Genomic DNA, 19328 nt, shown 5'->3' with positions numbered 1-19328 from the left:
ACAAGCTTTCTGTTTAGAGGTTACAAAGAATTTAATTAGACTCTTCCATGCAAACTCTATGCATGTGAGTTGGTGCATTTCCACTAAAATTCACATTCACTGTACCATTCCTCCTCTGAGATTTCAAGATTGCCTTCAGTCTTCCAGTTGTCTTTAATATAGTCTGTAGAGTGTTTTTTTTTTTCATCATGAAGCCCTTGTACAGTCTAGATATGCTACCTTTGGTTCGTTCTGATGAATAAGCATGTAAAATCTCTATAGAGATTTACTTGCAAGTACCTTAAAAAAAATCTTGCTTTTCTAGAGCGTGTTCTCTTTGCAGAGTTTGGGAACCTTTTCCCTAATCCACTGTCCCTAATCCATTATTGAATTGAATGTTCTTATTCCTTTGGCTTTCCAGCTTTTAAATCTTAAGCTCCAGTTTATTAGGTTTGAAGTCAGGATCATAAGTGCGCCATCTAATTATTCCTAATTTATCATGTGATTTATATGTATCTTTAATTGTGTTCCAGATTAACTTTTTTTTTTAATCAATATTAGAAATTTACAGCTGTTTATTTTGAATAGCAAATTTAACACCAGGCAAGTAAAATATTGCTACTTGGCTCCTACACAAAGTGATTCATTTCCTGTGTGTCTCTGATGAGAATACGATTCTCATCAGAGCTTGTTTCATTTGCGCGAACTGCAGAAGAAGAAGAAACTACAGCACACAAAGTTCCTGTGTCCTTGTGTCATAACCCCACCAGCTGTGTTGATTTGCATACCCACCTGACAGAAACCTGATGTCCTGGGTGTGTGGGCAACTTGCTCCCAGAGGACAGCTTTGAGAGCAGAAGCTGTCTCAACTTGAGAAGTGATGTGCTACCCATCCAGAACCAGGTTGTTAATGATATATTTTTTGTATTTGTTGTGTAGCTTTATGCCAGTATATAGAGGCTACTAAATTCAGAGATGGGGCCAGAGGAAAATTGGCGAGGGCAAACGAAGGTAACCCTCCCACCACCACACACACTCCTCCCCCTTTTAACCTGTGCTCAGCTTTAACCCTTCAACCTTTAACCTGGCACTTGTTATGAAATTCCTCAACAGCCCTCTTTTGTTATGTCAAATTCCAAGTTTTTAGTTACGTCCTGCAAAGGTGCAGGGGACTCGCCCTTTCTGTTTTGCACACTCTTGATTTCTCTCCTGGTCTCTCCCTTCCTCCCTGTCCCTCACATCCCTCAGCAGCAGCTGAACATTGAGCTGATGTTTGACAATCACTGCTTCTGTTTCTCGCGCGCACACACACACACACACACACACACACACACACACACACACACAAATCCAGTGCTGCCTGCGCTGGTATTGCTTGGTCAATGTTTACTCTTCCCCTACACTCTGAATGAACTTTTCAGTACTGCCTTGGTGTGTGCATCACTTCTGCTTCATTCTGGGTTCAAATCAACTTAATATGTGCTTCCTCTGATTGATTATTTTATGTGTTTCTTTGTATTGCCATTAAAGCTGTCAGAAAGCATTATGATCATTACATCTGGCTTTTGGCTTGTTTATTAAGGTAATCTTTTTTTCTCTGATTATTCAGTATAATTCTGAAGTATTAGTTATGGTTGCATAAATTATCAGCCTGTTTATTTTCTAGCTGGGGATGCAAATGGCAGCTTTACATGATGCAATACAGTCGTCTTCTCAAGGCAAATTTGCTGACTTGCTCCTTGCTCTGGGGTCGTACCCTCTGATCTCACTCTTCCTGTGCTCCTCTACCTCCATCCGAAGTGTCCTGCTGACTGTTTCTCTCCTCCTTGTTTCTCCCTCCCTGTTTTTTTTTATTTTTATTTTTTATTGTATTTTCAGGTGAGAATTTTGAGCAGAGTCCACTGAGGAGAACCTTTAAATCCAAAGTTCTAGCACATTATCCTGACAATGTCGAGTGGAATCCATTTGACCAGGATGCAGTTGGGATGGTATGATTTTCTATTTTCCTCTGTTGTTTTGTATCATCATCATCATGTATCATTATAGCAAAAATTGTATTAGTATTTAATATTTTTGTAATGCAGTCAACTCATATTAAAGCTACCTGGTACCATCAAATACATTTTTGACAAGTTGTCATAGAATTATTAATTCAGCTTTTGGGAAATCTGTAAATTATACATGAAAATAGGATCAATCTCATGTCTCCCAGTTTGGGACATGAGATTGGTCCTAGAAGTACTTAATGCTCAATCACTGAAATACCTGAGAAGAAGACCAAGACATCTGTCAAAAGGAAGAGAGGTGTGGAAATGAACTTGTGGAAGAGCGAAAGACAGCGGTTGCTCTCTGCATTGCCACCACATGTAGTTATGCTTCTGGGAAGGTGCCCATCAATGCACGCAGGCCACCCTACATAGAAGATAAACTGGTTTTAACTCCCTCTAAAACTTCACTTAAAATGGAAGGTCCACATAGGCATCGTTTAGAACTTGTCAGACCAGGCCATCTGGTCTGCAATCGGGGCTCATCTCCCTCAACTTCAGCCTGGTACTTTTTCTCATCTAAGACTCACATAGATACAAACAAAATGTCTCTTTCTGTAAACTATTCCTTTAAATTATAAATATTTCCACTTAAAATCTGCTTCTGACGCATTCTGATGTTCTTCGTCCTCCATTCTCTCACAGCTCTGCATGCCGAAGGGTTTGTCCTTCAGGACGCAGGTTGACTCTCGGGAACCTCAGTTTCACTCCTTTATCATCACCAGAGAGGACGGTTCTCGCACCTACGGCTTTGCCCTCACCTTCTTTGAGGAGGTGACCAGTAAACAGATCTGCAGTGCCATGCAGACTCTTTACCACATGCACAATGCAGAGCAGTACGATATCTTGCACACTCCCACCTCCCCGCACGGACCTGAGGAGCAGCGAAACTCGCACCAACACTCGCAGCCTCGTCCCATACTCCACGCTGCACCCGCCATCTCCCGTTTGCAGCGATTCAACTCATATGACATCAGTAGGGACACGCTGTATGTGTCAAAGTGCATCTGCCTCATAACACCCATGGCCTTTGCCCAGGCCTGCAGGAAGGTGCTGCAGCAGCTTCACCAGGCCGTCACATCCCCCCAACCCCCTCCCCTCCCCCTGGAGAGCTACATCTACAACATCCTCTATGAGGTCCCCCTGCCACCCTCCGGCCGTTCCCTCAAGTTCTCAGGCGTCTATGGGCCTGTTGTATGCCAGAGGCCGAGCACATCGGAGCTGCCACTCTTTGACTTTGCCATCAGTGAAATGTTTAATCTTCTGGGGGTGGAGAATGTTCTTCAGCTGTTCACCTGTGCCCTGCTCGAGATGCAGATCCTGCTCTACTCACAACGTAAGTAGCTGATCTGCTTCAGTCCTCCTCAAAGCAATCTCTGATCCTAAATTACAAGCTAGTTTGCACCCTTTATACCCAGACTTTAAAAAGCAACTGGCAAAAGGTCAGGCCTGTAGTACCATGTTTGCAGCATTTAATTTCATGAGCGCCTTGAGTTGGAGAGCATGGGAAAAATCCAGAATTATCATTAACAGCTGTTTTCTGGGAATTGAAAATGTGGACATGCCATAGTGAGGTCATCAGTCGAGTCTCTAGAGAATCTGCTGTAGCAGCTGGAGCTGGTAGACAAGTATACCAGATGTTGTCTGGGGTCTTGGCTGTGACGTACAGATGAAGATTACGATTAAAAGCAATGTTTACCATTTTGAAAATAACACTTGGGAGATAGTGTTTGTGTTGTCAGTGAGTATCTTTGTACCGAAGTATTTATCAGGAACAGTTTCTGAATAAAATCAGCCTTTTAAGTTCAAGTGATACTTAATGCTTTGAGCAGAAAACACCAAAACATACTTGACTCTTCAGGGGCCAAAACCAAAATTGCTGAGCTCCACTGAATTAGATCATCACTTCTCTGCAGCCTCTACTTCTTCCAAAATCAAAATACACCCCCCCCCCCAAAAAAAAATCACACAGTGTGTGAAATGAAAATAAATTTAACCCTTGAGCAGCGGTTGCTGGGTATGGCCAGGGTTAGGAGTTTTTTTTATTTTAAATGTTATCATAAACCCTGAAATTTCCCATTTATGTTATTACCACTTCTTCTCACTCTGGGATTTTAAACAAGTATTTATTTTTTGCTTAAACTTAATGTTATTTTATGTTAAATTGCCCACCTCGGCTACAACTGTGCATTTTAATATTTGGACTATTTTCGAGTTTTGTCTGTGTGTTGGTTGTTGCATCCGTATTTGTTGTGGTTCAGAACGCAATGGTCGCATTCAAAATGGGTAACAAGTGCCTCAGGGAGGTTGTTTCATAGGGACAAGAACTACAACCTGAGGCTACACATTTGAGATGAAATGCATGTTAGAACTATTACCTAGGAGATTACGTAAGCTGTTGAGTGTTTCCATTAAAGTGATGCAGTGTGAGTGAGTACCAGCTTGTGTAAATGTTGGCCCCCTCATCAGGAGCAGCTCCGACTGCCAGATTCACATCCTGTTGGTCTGTGAGAGGTTTCTATGTGTTGCTATATATGGTCTTCTGCATGTGTGTGTATTTAGGTTTCTAAATTGAACATATTTTTCAGTGGGGAGTTTTCCCAAGCTTTCCCTCCTGTTAAATATGATATTAGTTTTAGGATAATTTATGTAGTTTGAATGATTCTCAAACTCTTGCAGAGAGCTCAGTCCCTTTCAGTGTTTTCTTTGCAGAAGAGGTTGCATTGTTTGTTATTGTGTGTGTGTGTGTGTGTATGTGTGTGTGTGTGTGTGTGTGTGCGTGTGCGTGTGTGTTTTAAAGCTGCTGGGTCTGGTGTGGTGTTTGGATCCATTACAAGAGAGAGGCTCAGGGTTTACAAAACGCCAGGGGCTGGGGGAGAAGCACTTAAGGGGGGGGAAGCTGTGGTGTTGCTAGGCAACCTGGAGACTGGGAGGATAGCAGTGATGCAGGGTGATTATTATTGGTTGGCGGTGACATCATTTCTGTTTCCCACCCCCCCATGAGACTCATCACTGCAGGACGTGTGAAGGGTGTGCTCTGGCAATCTTCCACTGAGAAGAAACGAGGGATTGTAAGGGTGAAAGGCCATGCATGCTGTGAAAATAACTAGACAACCTTTTTTTTTTGTGCTAAAAATAGAACAAAAACATAATTGATTTAGAAATGCTTCTTATCATCCCTCCTGTGAAAATGAGATGCTTTTCTGATCCTTTGAGGGGGGAAGCTCTTCATGTGTCAACTCATGTGCTAGCCAATGTGACATGCTGCAATTAAAGCCACATTAGCATTGTTTCATGGACAATTTCTGCTTTTTGTCTGTGTGGTAGAGAGTGACGGGAGGGACTGGGAGAGATCAGGATGTGGAGGAGAGATGTTATAGCTGAGGAAGTTACACAATCTTGAGCCACGTGAGCCACTGAGTTGCTTGATCCCAATTAAAATTGAAAAGAAAGATTTGAAGCATTTAACCCAGTGGTCCCCAAACTACGGCCTGCTTGTGGGCCGGATACGGCCCGCCTCCACATTTGGCCCGGCCCCCTGAACAATACCAGAGACGCATTTTGATTTTTTTTCCATATGTGTATTTGTATTTGATAATAAAATTGATAACTAGCTATGAACTATTTTCATTATTACCTATTAAGGTGTGTTCACTAAGGCTGCAACGAAACAAAAATCGATAATAGAAATAGTCGACAATAAGTTCCATTGTTGACTATTGTCACCACACGTGTTTTTCCAACAGAGTGAGGCATCTCACTTGATTATAATCTCTGCCGAGAGTCGCTCATGCGCAATAGCATCTCTGTCTCTGAGCGGTAACATACAGGAACGCAGCGTCAACATCAGGTATGCGTACCAAAACTTCTAAAGTTTGGGAACATTTGAGCCTGGATACAGCGAATAAAAAGACTACTTGCAAAGGTTGCAAAGCAGACCGTGCGTGTCATGGCGGGGATGCAGGAACATTTAAAGAAGCCCGTCGGGCAGTTGAACGAAACGGAGTCTGACTCGCCTTGGTGAGATTCAAGTAACATTCAAGCCAATACGGTTTTTATGACATACATACATATACATTGTACATATAAGCGTATTTTCGCTATAAAAGAGAGCTCTAGCGTTATGCCAGACTGTGCCTGACAAACGTATTTTAAATTCATGAATGGTCAATAAAAGATGTATTTTTCATTGTACCCATCTTTCTTGTTTATTATCATTTGCCACATAATTAAATTAACTTCATGCTGAATTTAAGAAAAAATTAATAATTATCCGATGAGTCGACTAATCGTTTCAATAGTCGGTGACTAGTCGACTATTAAAATAGTCGTTAGTTGCAGCCCTAATGTTCACACTAAACGCAACGCGAATTTTCACGTCACTTTATCAGTGCGAATTTGATCGCTGGATCAATATGTTTATATTTGCGAATAAAGCGATGCGAAAATTCACATTGCCGTTTGGTGTGAACACACAGTCAGTTAGTAACTATTTCATACACGCAGAGAGCGTGACATTCTATTCCACCCTTCTGCAGTCTGTGCCCCTATCTGGCAACCCCCAGAAAAAAAATCCTAGACCCGAACCCAGAGAGGGTTATTTGGTAGTGTCATTATAGATTTCCTGACTTTTTTTCTGTGAAGAACCCAGAGACGGTTATTTGGTTGTGTGGCTTTCTGGAAAACAATACATGTTTACGTTTAGGCACCCCTGCGATCGTTACACTTTTTCTGTTTTCTTGTACAAACTGACCCCGGCCCCCCATCAGAGAAGGGGAAAGTTATGTGGCCCTCGTAGAAAAAAGTTTGGGGACCCCTGATTTAACCATTCACAGATATTTTAGCTATATGTTTTTCTCACATGTCCCCTATTCTTTTTGGATTTTAGGCAATTGTATTCATCTTCCCACCCTCTTTTATCAGCTGAATAAAAGATTATTTGGCTGCCTGTTCATTCTTTTTGAGCCAAAACCCTTTTACATACTCCCCACCACATCTCCATTTTCACCTCAGTCAGAGGACTACTTGTTGTACGGGCTGCAGTACCAGTTAGGTTATGTAGTTTAAAATGGCAACTGCACAAACTGGCCGGCACGTTTGTTGGATAAGCTCAGGCACTAATGAGAATCCGTATGTGATCTCCAGGCATTGCGAACTGAAGTTTTTGACATGAATGATGATGGCGCAAATTACAATAAAAACCTAGAGGAAAACTAGTGGAGACAGATGAAGTGAGGCTATTCAAGTTAATGGCAGCTCTTTATGACACTGGAAGTGCAATAAAGAAGCAATGAAATTTCTGCAGAAGTGTTAATCCATCTTTGATGAAAGCGATACAGATGTCTGAAAGCTATTTAGAGCTGAGGTCCCCAATCTTTAGCAGCAAGGACCAGACAGTAGCTGAGGAGCGGGTGGGGGTTACTTACTACACACCTTACAGCTCTCTTCTGCTAATGTCACGTTAAGATCAATGAAGAAAACCCAAACCAAAAAAAAGCAAAACGCAAACCAAAACATACCTCAGCACCAGTGTGACCCTGGAGCCTTTTTCTGGAGGCTAGGTGGCCATAGTTGTATGTTATTGTGTGAGTGATGGGCGCAGCGGGTTTTGGTGGTAGTCGGAGCTTTCTGGCTCAGACCAAGTTTATGTATCACATAACCGCTCCGTCCTGATCCTGGCGGGGAAGTATCACTGCTGCTAACTCTCAGTGTGGATAAGCAGAATTCCAAATCATTTTTAAATTGTTTCTGTAGTTGTACCTGATGCAGATAACGGTGCTTCACAGTAATATTTGGTGCATTCATACCAGGAACAGTGACTGTTTCGTGCTCAGACTTGGTTTCTTGTCATTGTGGCATGTTTGAAGAGGAGATGTTGGTATTCTTGTCCGTATCCTGGGAGAGGAATTTGGGGTTGGGGGGTGGGGGTGGGGGGTTGTTAATACTCTCTTCTCGTGGAGCAGCACATGACCAAATGAAGGAAGCGTTTTTATTTTGGCACCATAATAGGAGAGGCAGAGCAGCTGCTGAATGTACTGTAGGTGTCAACAGGATAGAGCAGGAACGCAGATGAGGAGGGCAGGACGCATATTTGCATGTTTACCAGTTGACTCAAGTGTGAAACCATGAATATGAAGGAAAGTTGGCTGTGTGATGTCGTGAAAAAGGAATCTCACATTAGACAGAGAGCCAGCTGAAACCCCGTTTAGAGACTTGTATCGGGGTTCTCTTTCAAATGTATCTCGACTCTACACCAAATTGTCTGTGAGCTTGCTACTGCTCTTGAGAGAGTTGGTCTGTTGGGAGCTATGTGGATATTTTACGTATGGTTTCATTTCCTCATTCATTCCCTTCATATAAAATCTTATTAAAAGTGTATCCATCAGCTGATGTTCACAGTTGCAATCATCATTAGATACACTAGATGATTCCTCAAGGATTATCTAAGGTTACCACTTTTAATAAGCACATTGGACAGTGATTGCTTTCAGCTCTGGTTTTTGTCCTCATTTCACGTGCTACACAGCATCAAGTCATCCTCAACTCAGGCTCAAATCTCTGCGTGAGTGGATGTTCTTCTTAATTTATTGAAAAAGATATTTCCGTCTCCTACAAATCAGCATCATCTCTTTAGGAGAAAAACGCAAAATCCACTTTAAGCGTTTCAAAAAAAACAAACGATTTAGCTTCTTCCAATATTCTGTAATTCACTTTTGCAGATTAAAATACATAAATGGAATCAGAATCAGCAATACTTTCCTGATGTCCAGGAGAAAGCCAGGTAACTGTCTGTGAGCGTCTTAAATCCCCAAATGAGATGGTCCAGAGATGCAATTTTTTCCCAGGATTTCTGGTCAACAGATGTGGAATTCAAAGGATCCACTCCCCAAAATTTGGTTCATTTGTTATTACAGTTAATTCTTTTAAGGCTTGTCAAAGCTCCAGCTCCACTCCCACAGAAAAAAGAAATAAACTAGACAAAACAGGAATTGCACTGTAATAAAAGAGTTTGCTGTTACACAACATCTCTCATATGATGTTTAGTGACCCTCTGTTTTAGAGAAATAAACACGTTTGAAAGGAAAAGCCAGCTCAAAAGGTTTCAGGATAAAAAAAGAGTTGAGACTTTGGGCAACCTGATTTTCAGCTGTCGTGCGGAATGTTGCGTCATACTCTGGGCTTCTTTATCTTTACTCTTAAGGCTTTAAAACAGCGATTATAGTTCATTAGTTTGATCCATCTGGTATGATAACATTTGGAGCCACATTGTTAAATTATTTAACACCACTCAAGTTAGCAGCGGGCTGATCGGAGGTAGTCGCCACATACGCTATTGCCATCTATTTTGAAATGCAGAGATTTATGTATGTATTATATCTTTAATTCGCTCGGTACTGTAGGCTTTAGGGGCTGAATCAAGCCAGAGAATGAATCCTGATATTTGAAGTGTGTGCACTACTGGTGTCATTTGTTGTTGGATAGTTTCACCCCCTCACTCGAGCCTCTTTATCTGTGTATTTGAAACAGATTACCAGAGGCTGATGACGGTAGCAGAGAGCATCACAGCTTTAATGTTCCCCTTCCAGTGGCAGCATGTCTACGTTCCCATTCTGCCTGCCTCCCTCCTCCACTTCCTGGACGCACCTGTGCCATATCTCATGGGCCTCCACTCCAATGGACAGGATGACCGCACCAAGCTAGAACTACCACAGGAGGTAACACACACCAATAAGCACAGCGTTATCCTTCTGTAGTATGTTTAACCTCTTTACTCTCTTGCTACAATGTCATGATGCTGTCATGGACATGAAGGGGTCCACCACACTGTTCGACTTGAAAAACACTGGATCAGCCTTTTAACATAGATTACAGTTGTTTCCTGTTCAAGGCAGACCGGTCTCCCTTTTCTTAGCTTAAGCTTCCCAGGTACACAAGTGCGCTTGTAATCTTGAAATGTGTCACTGCTCTCATTTACAGTCACAGCAAGCAGTTTCATTACTGTTGTTCTGCATAGACAGGCTCTTTGCACTGCTGACGCACTTAATGGAGGACAGATTTACTCTTCTCATTCCTCTTTTGTTTGCATTTTGAAGCCCCCTTAGAGGATCCAGTTACTCCAGATATCATAGCTTTTTGGCTTTTAATGTTAACCACACACCTCTCCATGTTCGGGGGGGGGGGGGGGTTAAGGTCTCTCTCTCTCTCTCGCTCTCTCTCTCCCTTGCTCTCTCCCTCTCTCTCCCCCCCTCACTCTCTCCCTCCGTCCCTTTCTCTCTGTTTCTCTCTACTGTTAGATTTACTGTTACATAAAACAATCAGTTGACAGTTTATCTCGTTTCTGCAAACACTACAGCAAATTGTTGTCTTCATTTGTCTCCTCCAGGCTAACTTGTGTTTTGTGGACATCGATAACCACTTCATCGAACTGCCAGAGGAGTTGCCCCAGTTTCCCAACAAACTAGAGTTCATCCAGGAGATCTCAGATGTGCTCATGTCCTTCGGTGTGTCTCCAGAGGGAAATCTTCACTCCAGTGACAGCCAGGCCAAGCACAGATGTTTTCGTTCAGTTGACATGGTCTCTGACAAGCGTAACGGCAACCTTGCCTCGCCCCTTAACTCCTACCTGCTGAGGGAGAATGAAACTATCGCCAGACTGCAGGCACTGGTCAAGAGGACGGGCGTCAGTCTGGAGAAGGTAGGAAACAGACCCACACACTGATCTGTAGGTCAGATGTTTTAGTAACAACAAGATCAATAATAATACATCAATCTTAAATAGAAAAATATTTCTTATTGTTTATTGGATCACCACTAACCACAAGGGGGAGCCCCTCCCTCACCTCTTATTAAAGGCAGATATATTCAACAGAAGATGGTAGAAAATTGTTCTGTTTTTTTAGTCTTAAAAGTAGCTCATAATGTATAAATGTGGGGCATTACTTTATTTGATCACAACAACAAAGACATGAGAGGAAACGTAAGGAGAGAGGCTGAAAGAGAAATCGCTTTGAAAGTTTGCAGTTGGAACGTGTCTGAACCCAGACACGAGTGGGCGTGGATGGGTAGGACTGTCTGTTTTGATGACATTTGTAGATGTCAGTTATTATGTGAATATCTGACCATGAATTTATTGTAAAGATGTGAAAAATAAACACCCGATTAAAAGAACAGATGGATACTCATAGTGTCCTGTCATCAAACTGTTTCCTTTAAAACATTCTGCTTTTAAAATATAAACTCAAAATTACATCTGAAATGCTGCATCAACAGATGAAGTTGGCATATTTTACACAGTAAAAGTTGTTTGTTCAAATAACGCTAAAGCTGATAAATTGAAGAATTAGCTGCTATCTATAGGACGTCTCTGTTTGTGCAGCCTAATCAGCTTATGCTCTGATGGCTAGTACTGGCTCTCCATGAAGGGATTAACTCATTGTCTGTGTTTAAGTTTTCCAGCTATGAGGTCAGGCCTCACAGATACTCCTAATCTAAACTCTGGATGCGTGGGATAAGAGACTGTCTCGTCATGTGATCACACGCACAGCGGCTGGCCTGCTTGTTGTTGTTTTAACTTCCTATTTGTGGCATCTCTTCATTGTACCAACTGACATGCTAAAAAAAAAGAAGTGTTTTTCTCATCATCAGCCTGTGATAACTTTTTGATTGGATCATATGATACTGCTCCTCGTCTGTATCTAATCTCTCTCTCGCAGGCCTTTCCTCATTTCTGTCTTTCTATATTTGTCCCGTGTTTTTGTTGTACACATCAGCTGGAGGTGAGAGAGGATGCCAGCAGCAATAAGGACACACGATTTCAGTGTGATGAAGAGGAGCTGAAGATGCACCAGGTCAACATCCAGGTGCGCGAGGTCTTTGCCAACAGATTCACTCAAATGTTCGCAGACTACGAGGTGTTTGTAATCCAGCCGAGTCAAGACAAGGAGTCCTGGTTCACCAATCGAGACCAGATGCAGAACTTTGATAAGGTGAGGTGTGGCAGATGATTATTATGATTACATTATAAACTATTCCATTACATGACATTCAACATGAGTTCCGTTTAATTTGTGTGTGTGTGTGTGTGTGTGTGTGTGTGTGTGTGTGTGTGTATATGTGTGTGTGTGTGTGTGTGTGTGTGTGCTTGCACATGCAGGCCTCCTTCCTGTCTGACCAGCCAGAGCCCTACCTGCCGTTTCTGTCTCGGTTCCTGGAGACACAGATGTTTGCTTCTTTTATTGATAGTAAAATCCTCTGCCATGATGATGAGGAGAAGGAGCACACGCTGAGAGTGTTCGACACGCGTGTGGATAAGATCCGCATGCTGAATGTCCGCACACCCACTCTGCGTACATCTATGTACCAGAAATGTACAAACATCGAAGAGGCAGGTAAGCAAGATCGGAACGTTCAGAAAAAAACATGTCAGTTTCAGAACATTAAGGTTAGAGCCTGATATATATATATATAAAAATATATATATATATATATATATATATATATATATATATATATAAATATATATATATATATATATATATATATGTGTGTGTGTGTGTGTGTGTGTGTGTGTGTGTGTGTGTGTGTGTGTGTGTGTGTGTATATATGTGTGTGTGTGTGTGTATATATATATATGTGTGTGTGTGTGTGTGTATATATATATATATGTGTGTGTGTGTGTGTGTGTGTATATATATATATATGTGTGTTTGTGTATATATATATATATAAAAAATATATATATATAAATATATATATATATATATATACATATAAATATATATATATATATATAAAAAAAATATATATATATATATAAAAATATATAGATATAAAGGGCTGCTGTCATGTGTGCTGAAAAATTGGATGCTATGAGTTATCGGCTCTCTGGAGCTCCATCCACCAGCACATGCCATGCTGAATTAAACTTTTTGTAACCAAATTGTAAGATTAATAGGTTCACCATAATATATAGACTTGATGTGACTCCAGGTGAGTGTGGAGGTGAAAGAGTTTTTAAATGCGTCCTGTTGACAGACTTGGTGAAGTCTTCTGTTGTGTTTATTGTGACTTTTTCTTGCTGTCGTGTTTGCAGACACCCTGCTTAAAAAGCGATATGAAAAAGTCGATTTTGTCGTTCCTGGACCTCATGCCATCGCGCCCGAGAATGACGAGACTGACCCCCGTAATATTTGCTCTAAATATCTTAAACTTATCTGGGTGGCTGCTGTCTGAGTGTGTGTGCAATGAATTATGGGTGTTCACTCACAGAGGATAGATGGACTTTCTTACCTGCTTTAGAGGTTAGTTTTTCCTCCTCTGTGAGGTCCTCTGTTCATTGCACACTTGCCAGTTTTTTTTTCCAAATCATGGTGAAAATAATCTTTTTAAAGACTTAAGGTTCTATGGCTATCATACTTCATCGTCTGAACTTGCAGCATGCAGGGGGATCTTTGATCAATATTTCCTGGAAATTGCTGTTTGTTTGTTTTTTTAACCTGTGAATTACAGCTTCAGACAGTGTGGGTGAACTCCTTTAGTTACTGTTTTTTTTTGGTTTCATTTTTTAAACTTACCTAACATGTATGGGTGGATTTTTAATCAATGATCAGAGACACTGTCTAAAGCTGCATTCATGGCTGACAGAGCGTGTTCTTTCCAAGTCAAATTCCTTCTGTTCTGGGTCTTTATTCTTTTGGTTCTGTGGGTGTTGGGAATAAAATGTTTTGTTTGGCTGGAACATGGCCCCTTTCTTCTGTTGTCACGTTTATTTAAGGAGAAAGCAGATGTTCTTCATCATATTTATCCTGTCACAGGAAATGGAAGTGTTTACTTTGATGATTCAGGCCAGAATAACTCCCAATAGTGCTTAATTTTTGTGTTTTCTTTGTATAAATGACAAACACTTTTGGAGCTAAATGTTGGACTAAAATAGCAGATGCTGGGAGGTATTTTCATTGGGTCTTCCCTGTGAAAGCAAACAAAAGGACATGATGGATGCATCCCCTCTCATCTCCTCACAGAAAAGGCCATTGAGATGAGAGTGGCCAAGATTGACCACACAGCTCTTCACCCCCACCTGCTGGACATGAAAATAGGTCAGGGACGCTATGAGCAAGGCTTCTTCCCCCGACTGCAGTCTGATGTGCTCTCCACCGGGCCCACCAGCAACAAGTGAATATTTCATTACCTCCATGTCAAACTGTTGCCTGCTGGTGCTCAACCTGAGCAGTTTCATCGTTTTTCCTGGTGCTGCTTATTTAAATGTTGTCATGTGTTCCAGATGGACTAAGAGGAGCGCTCCTGCCCAGTGGAGGAGGCGGGATCGACAGAAGCAGCACGCCGAACACCTTTACTTAGACAACGACCAGAGAGAGGTGACTCGAATTCCTACACATCCATGTACTCGCTGCCTCAGCTTTGTTCATTTTGCATGACACTTTCTGTCTTTGCTTTATGTTGACTTTGCTTTTGTAACCTTGTTCATCCTCTTTCACCATCTCTTTGTCTGCCTGTCTTGCACTCACGCTCACACGCTCTCAGCATGTAGAGTGTTTGTTTCCGGAGCTGCAGCTCCTGCTGTTTCTTGACTACTACTGGCTCTCGCAGTCCTTCAAGCCCTGTCTAAAGTCGGTGACTGTGGATGTGGTATGTGTTGTTCTTCTGTGAGGCCTTTCGCCGTCACACTGGGATCACATGACCTGTCCACCCATGTGGTGTTAAACTCCTTGTACTTCCTCCCCCACTTGCTAAGCTTTGTGTAAGAGTCCATGTCATGTCAGCTGTATCATGTTCCAGGGTGTGACAGCTGAAAAGTTTGAAATAATGCACACAAAGTTGTTTGAAAGTGATAGCAACAAATAACTTACTTGGTTACCTGAATAACTAAATAACATCTTGATTTGATTCATTATTTGCCATTTTACTGTACAAGAGCATGATGCGAAGCACAGATCTGCAGGCTTTGAAATGTTCACACCTTCCTATAAATAGTTTTTACAAGTTTTTCCCAGTCGAATAATCACTTTTGGATGATTTGAAACTATAAATGCTGAGGGATGAAAGCTTGTGTTTCTCACAAGAATAGTGCTGTAGTTAATTACTCGTTAGACCTTTAAAAAAGGAAAAAGAAGGAGAAAGGTGCCATGTTCAAACTCTTGTAGTTATTCTAATATTCCCTGTCTGCTCAGGTGTGTTGTTAGACTTGTAACAAATGTTGTAGTAACCCTCACTAGGGGGCGTTAATTCGCCATTAAACAGGGTGGATTTCTCTGACAGTCTCTTGTTTTCATTTTTGTGGTACCTGGGCAAGGGCTTAACTTTTCTCATCTTTCTTTAATCAGAAATACATCCAGGAAGCCAGAAACTTGGGTACAACCATCAGACAGCCCAAATTGTCCAACCTGTCACCTTCTGTCATCGCTCAGACAAACTGGAAATTTGTTGAGGGATTGCTGAAGGAGTGCAGGAACAAGGTTTGTTCATCACCGCTCTCTGCATGGTTGGTTTGCTGTAATTGCTTTTTTTGTGGTTGACAAACAGAATGAGAGTATCATTCGGATTTTTTTTGTCCTGTTTTGCTGCTCATTTAAAGGAAATACAAAATCAAATTTTAAATGATGCATCAGGCAGAAAGCAGAATTTGGTGTAAACATGGTCAAGGAAACATTGAAAAATGAATTTTAGGCTTCATGCTCATCAAAATGAGTTTTTCTCTTTTTGTCCTACTGATCCAAAATCTCTACTGCCCAAAAATAAACACCAGAACAGGACTCATTATGAAGTTCACATTATACACATCACAACATAAAAATCCCCAATTTTGTTTTTATTGCTTTCGAACTGTAATGAGAAAGTAAAGTAATAAAGTAATGATAATATGTTTGAATGTATGTGTGTTTCCCTGCAGACCAAGCGTATGCTGGTAGAGAAGATGGGTCGGGAGGCAGTGGAGTTGGGTCACGGCGAAGTCAGCATCACCGGTGTGGAGGAGAACACTCTGATAGCGAGCCTGTGTGACCTGCTGGAGAGGATCTGGAGCCACGGGCTGCAAGTTAAACAGGTCAGGAAGAAACAAATGGATGCTGTGACTGTACATCTGAATGAACTAAACATTTAGTTAAGCTAGCGTCTTCTTTTATTTCTTTCAGGGTAAATCTGCCTTGTGGTCCCACCTGCTGCACTACCAGGAGAGCAAAGAGAAGAAGAATGCAACCCCTGGTGGTTTGGGACCTCCAGGTACAGTAAAAGCAACATCGGTTCAACAGAATGTATTAAAGCAGTTCGGATTTTTCACCTAGAAAGTACTCACTCTCCTTTTCCTATCTCAGGTCTCATCCATGATTCTGAGAGACGTAAATCTGATGGTGGTGGATCAGCCATGCCTCCTCTTAAAGTCTCCCTGATCCAGGACATGAGGTGAGGAGACCTGGCTGTGATGTCGGCGGGACTAATGTTGATGTCATTATAGTAATAAAAGATAAAGTGAAGGGAGAATACAAAGAAAAGAGATAAATAAAGGAGAGGAAGACCGCACCCCTCTGGTAGTAGAATAGTACACAAATAGAGTGACATGGCATTTGCTCCAAAAAGTGCATGTTAGAATAAAAATAGAACAGCGTGGATAACAAAATAAATAAAAAGTGAAGTCTCTCTAGTGAAATTTCCAAACAAGAAGTCAAGTGATTGAGTTTCACTGTGATTTATCAGTTATAGCAATTAGATTATATACAAACCTGCCCTTATTATAAGTTGTATTCTTGCTACAGTCTTCCCACAAGTAAAAAGATTTACTTTCCTTACATTTTTGCTTTCATGAAAAATGTGACTATATGTGGGGTTTGTGAGAGAACCCGTGTCCACGGTGTTATCCTCACTGTCATCATTAATCAAAACCTGAGACCTGTGTGGAACATCCTTCAGTTACATGGACTTTCCGGATTGTATGTGAAGTCATTCAGATTTTACGCATGCAGCCGGTAATCAAGACATTAAGGAAAGCAATGCACGGTACTCTTTGTGTGCAAGCCATCAAGGTGTTTGACGTGGATGATACAATTGGAATACTTAATCAGAAATTGTACTGGAGGAATGTAAAGAAGAGTCAGATTCAGCTGTTTGTCAGGAGGTTCCACTGCCCACCCGAGTTCCACAATACTGGTTGTTTGTGTGGCAGCATCGCTGTCACCGTGTCTGCTGTACTCAGTAGAGTTGAAGAGTCAGGGGCTGGTGTTGCATGAAGAAGCCAGAGCGAGTGTGCGTTTGACAGCACGTTACTTCCAGCCTAATTACCAGACCCCCCGCCAGCCTGGCTGAGAACTGAGTATGGGTCGAACACACACAGCAATAGGTAGACCCCCCCACTCCCCACTCATGTTATCATCTGATGCTGTGATTGTTAATATACTCGACACCAGTTTTAGTGACGTTTCTGACTATGAACAACAATACATTACTGAGCTTATTAGAGATGATGGTGACATCTTAGTTAGATATCTCCTCCTGGTAAGAGGTGATATTAGTGTACGTAATAGATGTTTTCCTCTGTTGCTATGGCAATAATAATCAGAGGAAACTGGGTTAGTTGGAGTGGATGTAGAGGGTGGAGACCAAGAGGGGGATGGAAGGTGGAGGAGGAGGCACTAGGAGCTCTCAGAGAGCAGACGAGCGTATGGCACAGGTGGAGTGGAAGGGAATGTGTCTGGACAGTGGAGGCATGATAGTGGCTCGGAGCGATGACATGGGACTGGCTGTGGTGAATATGCCTCTACAGAGCCGGAGGCAGTCATCATTTCAGCCATAACAGGGATTCCCTGATGCTGCTGATACAAGTACAGTGGAGGTGAAGCAATTCTAGTCCCTTATTTGTCCTTTATAAAAGCATATAAACAGCTTGTGAATAGGTCATAACACACTGAAATGTAGTTTAAAGCACATACAAATGTTTGTTTGTTTTTTTGACAACACTGGTAACTTCTCCAGTGGACACCCATGAGTGGATGCTGGTGTACAAACAGATATCAATGATAATAATGATAATCATAAAACGTTTTTTAATTTTGGGTCATTTGACAAAGGTACAAGTGAGGCATTCTCTGTATGACACTTTTTAAGCATGTAGTTTACAAATGGAAACTGAATGTGTTTGGATTTGTTCCTGGCTCGTAATTTTAAGACAACGTTTGACATATCCTGCATGGGTAGCAGGCCTAAATGCTTCAGTGTGGGCTTGTTTCCAGGATATAGATGTTATCTGCATTATCATCGTGAGTCCTCTGGTGTGCTGACACAGCATTTTTCTGAACTCATCAAGTCTAGAATCATAAAGTAATAAACTGATGTGCGCAGCTGTTTGCTGAGCACTCCGGTTGTTGACAGAAGAATCACATGAACAGTGTGAGTATGTGCGGCAGCAGCATTTAGGATGAATGGCTCAAGTACAATTCTGCATTTTATTCTTATTGTTTTCAAACAGTATTTCTGTTCTGGTCAGCTTCAATGAATCTCCTCACATGTTTTGTTTTGTAAGGGAAAATTTACACGATGACTCCTGACCTTGTCTTTTTTATTTCCAGACACATTCAAAACATAAGTGAGATCAAGACAGACGTGGGCAAGGCCAGGGCTTGGGTTCGACTCTCCATGGAGAAGAAGCTGCTCTCCAGACACCTGAAGCAGCTGCTGTCTGATCTGGAGCTTACAAAGTGAGCACAGTGACACAGAGCTCATCTTACAGTTCACCTTTATTATGAGTTGGCAGGACCTGGTCAGGAAGATCACCCAGCATCTTTCCCACCTCTCGTCTCATCACATTCTTTCTGTGCTTGTGCAGAAATGTCTGACTCATATGAAATCAAGATGACGTGTGATCTAATCATGGATAATACATGACCTCCTTTGACATTGCAGAGCATCATTCTGTAGTCCACCGCTGCATTAATAATTCACAGCCTTCTTCATAATTGATATCTGGGATGGTGAATTGGGTCAGGGGGGATTCTGTCTAACTTTATCATGACCTTATGCTCTCATTTCTTTGAATCTGTCAAACAATACACACTTTGGTCTCCATGCTGTTTGTATGTTTGAAGGGTTTTACCAGGAAGTCTTAAGTCACATAGGTCCATCGATAACTTCTTTTTATTTCTCCATTAATTCTCGCTTTTAGAAAACTGTACAAGCGATACGCCTTCCTGCGCTGCGATGACGAGAAGGAGCAGTTTCTCTACCATCTCCTGTCCTTCAATGCAGTGGACTACTTCTGTTTCACCAATGTCTTCACCACCATCAGTGAGTGCTGTTTTGGTG

General features: G+C 41.7%; 1 protein-coding gene across 5 annotated transcripts in view; it reads left to right on the top strand.

The window, feature by feature from the left end:
* The window catches only part of dennd5a (DENN/MADD domain containing 5A), a 37905-nt gene that overhangs the window by 11823 nt on the left and 6754 nt on the right, over window positions 1-19328 (top strand). Inside the window, exons 2-18 of one of the 5 annotated variants that reach the window (XM_086182951.1) lie at window positions 919-990; window positions 1858-1967; window positions 2670-3360; window positions 9552-9739; window positions 10408-10719; window positions 11795-12010; window positions 12178-12412; window positions 13117-13206; window positions 14045-14195; window positions 14305-14398; window positions 14565-14669; window positions 15365-15496; window positions 15931-16083; window positions 16172-16259; window positions 16352-16439; window positions 18596-18724; window positions 19189-19310. In XM_086182951.1, the coding sequence (XP_086039077.1) occupies window positions 919-990; window positions 1858-1967; window positions 2670-3360; window positions 9552-9739; window positions 10408-10719; window positions 11795-12010; window positions 12178-12412; window positions 13117-13206; window positions 14045-14195; window positions 14305-14398; window positions 14565-14669; window positions 15365-15496; window positions 15931-16083; window positions 16172-16259; window positions 16352-16439; window positions 18596-18724; window positions 19189-19310 (2976 nt within the window). The remainder of the gene's footprint in view (window positions 1-918; window positions 991-1857; window positions 1968-2669; window positions 3361-9551; window positions 9740-10407; window positions 10720-11794; window positions 12011-12177; window positions 12413-13116; window positions 13207-14044; window positions 14196-14304; window positions 14399-14564; window positions 14670-15364; window positions 15497-15930; window positions 16084-16171; window positions 16260-16351; window positions 16440-18595; window positions 18725-19188; window positions 19311-19328) is intronic. The other 4 variants (XM_086182962.1, XM_086182971.1, XM_086182990.1 and 1 more) reach the window with 4 other exon arrangements.

The sequence above is a fragment of the Aulostomus chinensis genome, chromosome 2, assembly GCF_037954235.1.
Source record: "Aulostomus chinensis isolate RoL2024-O1b breed Wild chromosome 2, RoL_Achi_v1.0, whole genome shotgun sequence".
NCBI lineage: Eukaryota > Metazoa > Chordata > Actinopteri > Syngnathiformes > Aulostomidae > Aulostomus > Aulostomus chinensis.
Note: the sequence above shows the minus strand (reverse complement) of the source record. Positions and strands in the feature narration are given on the sequence as shown.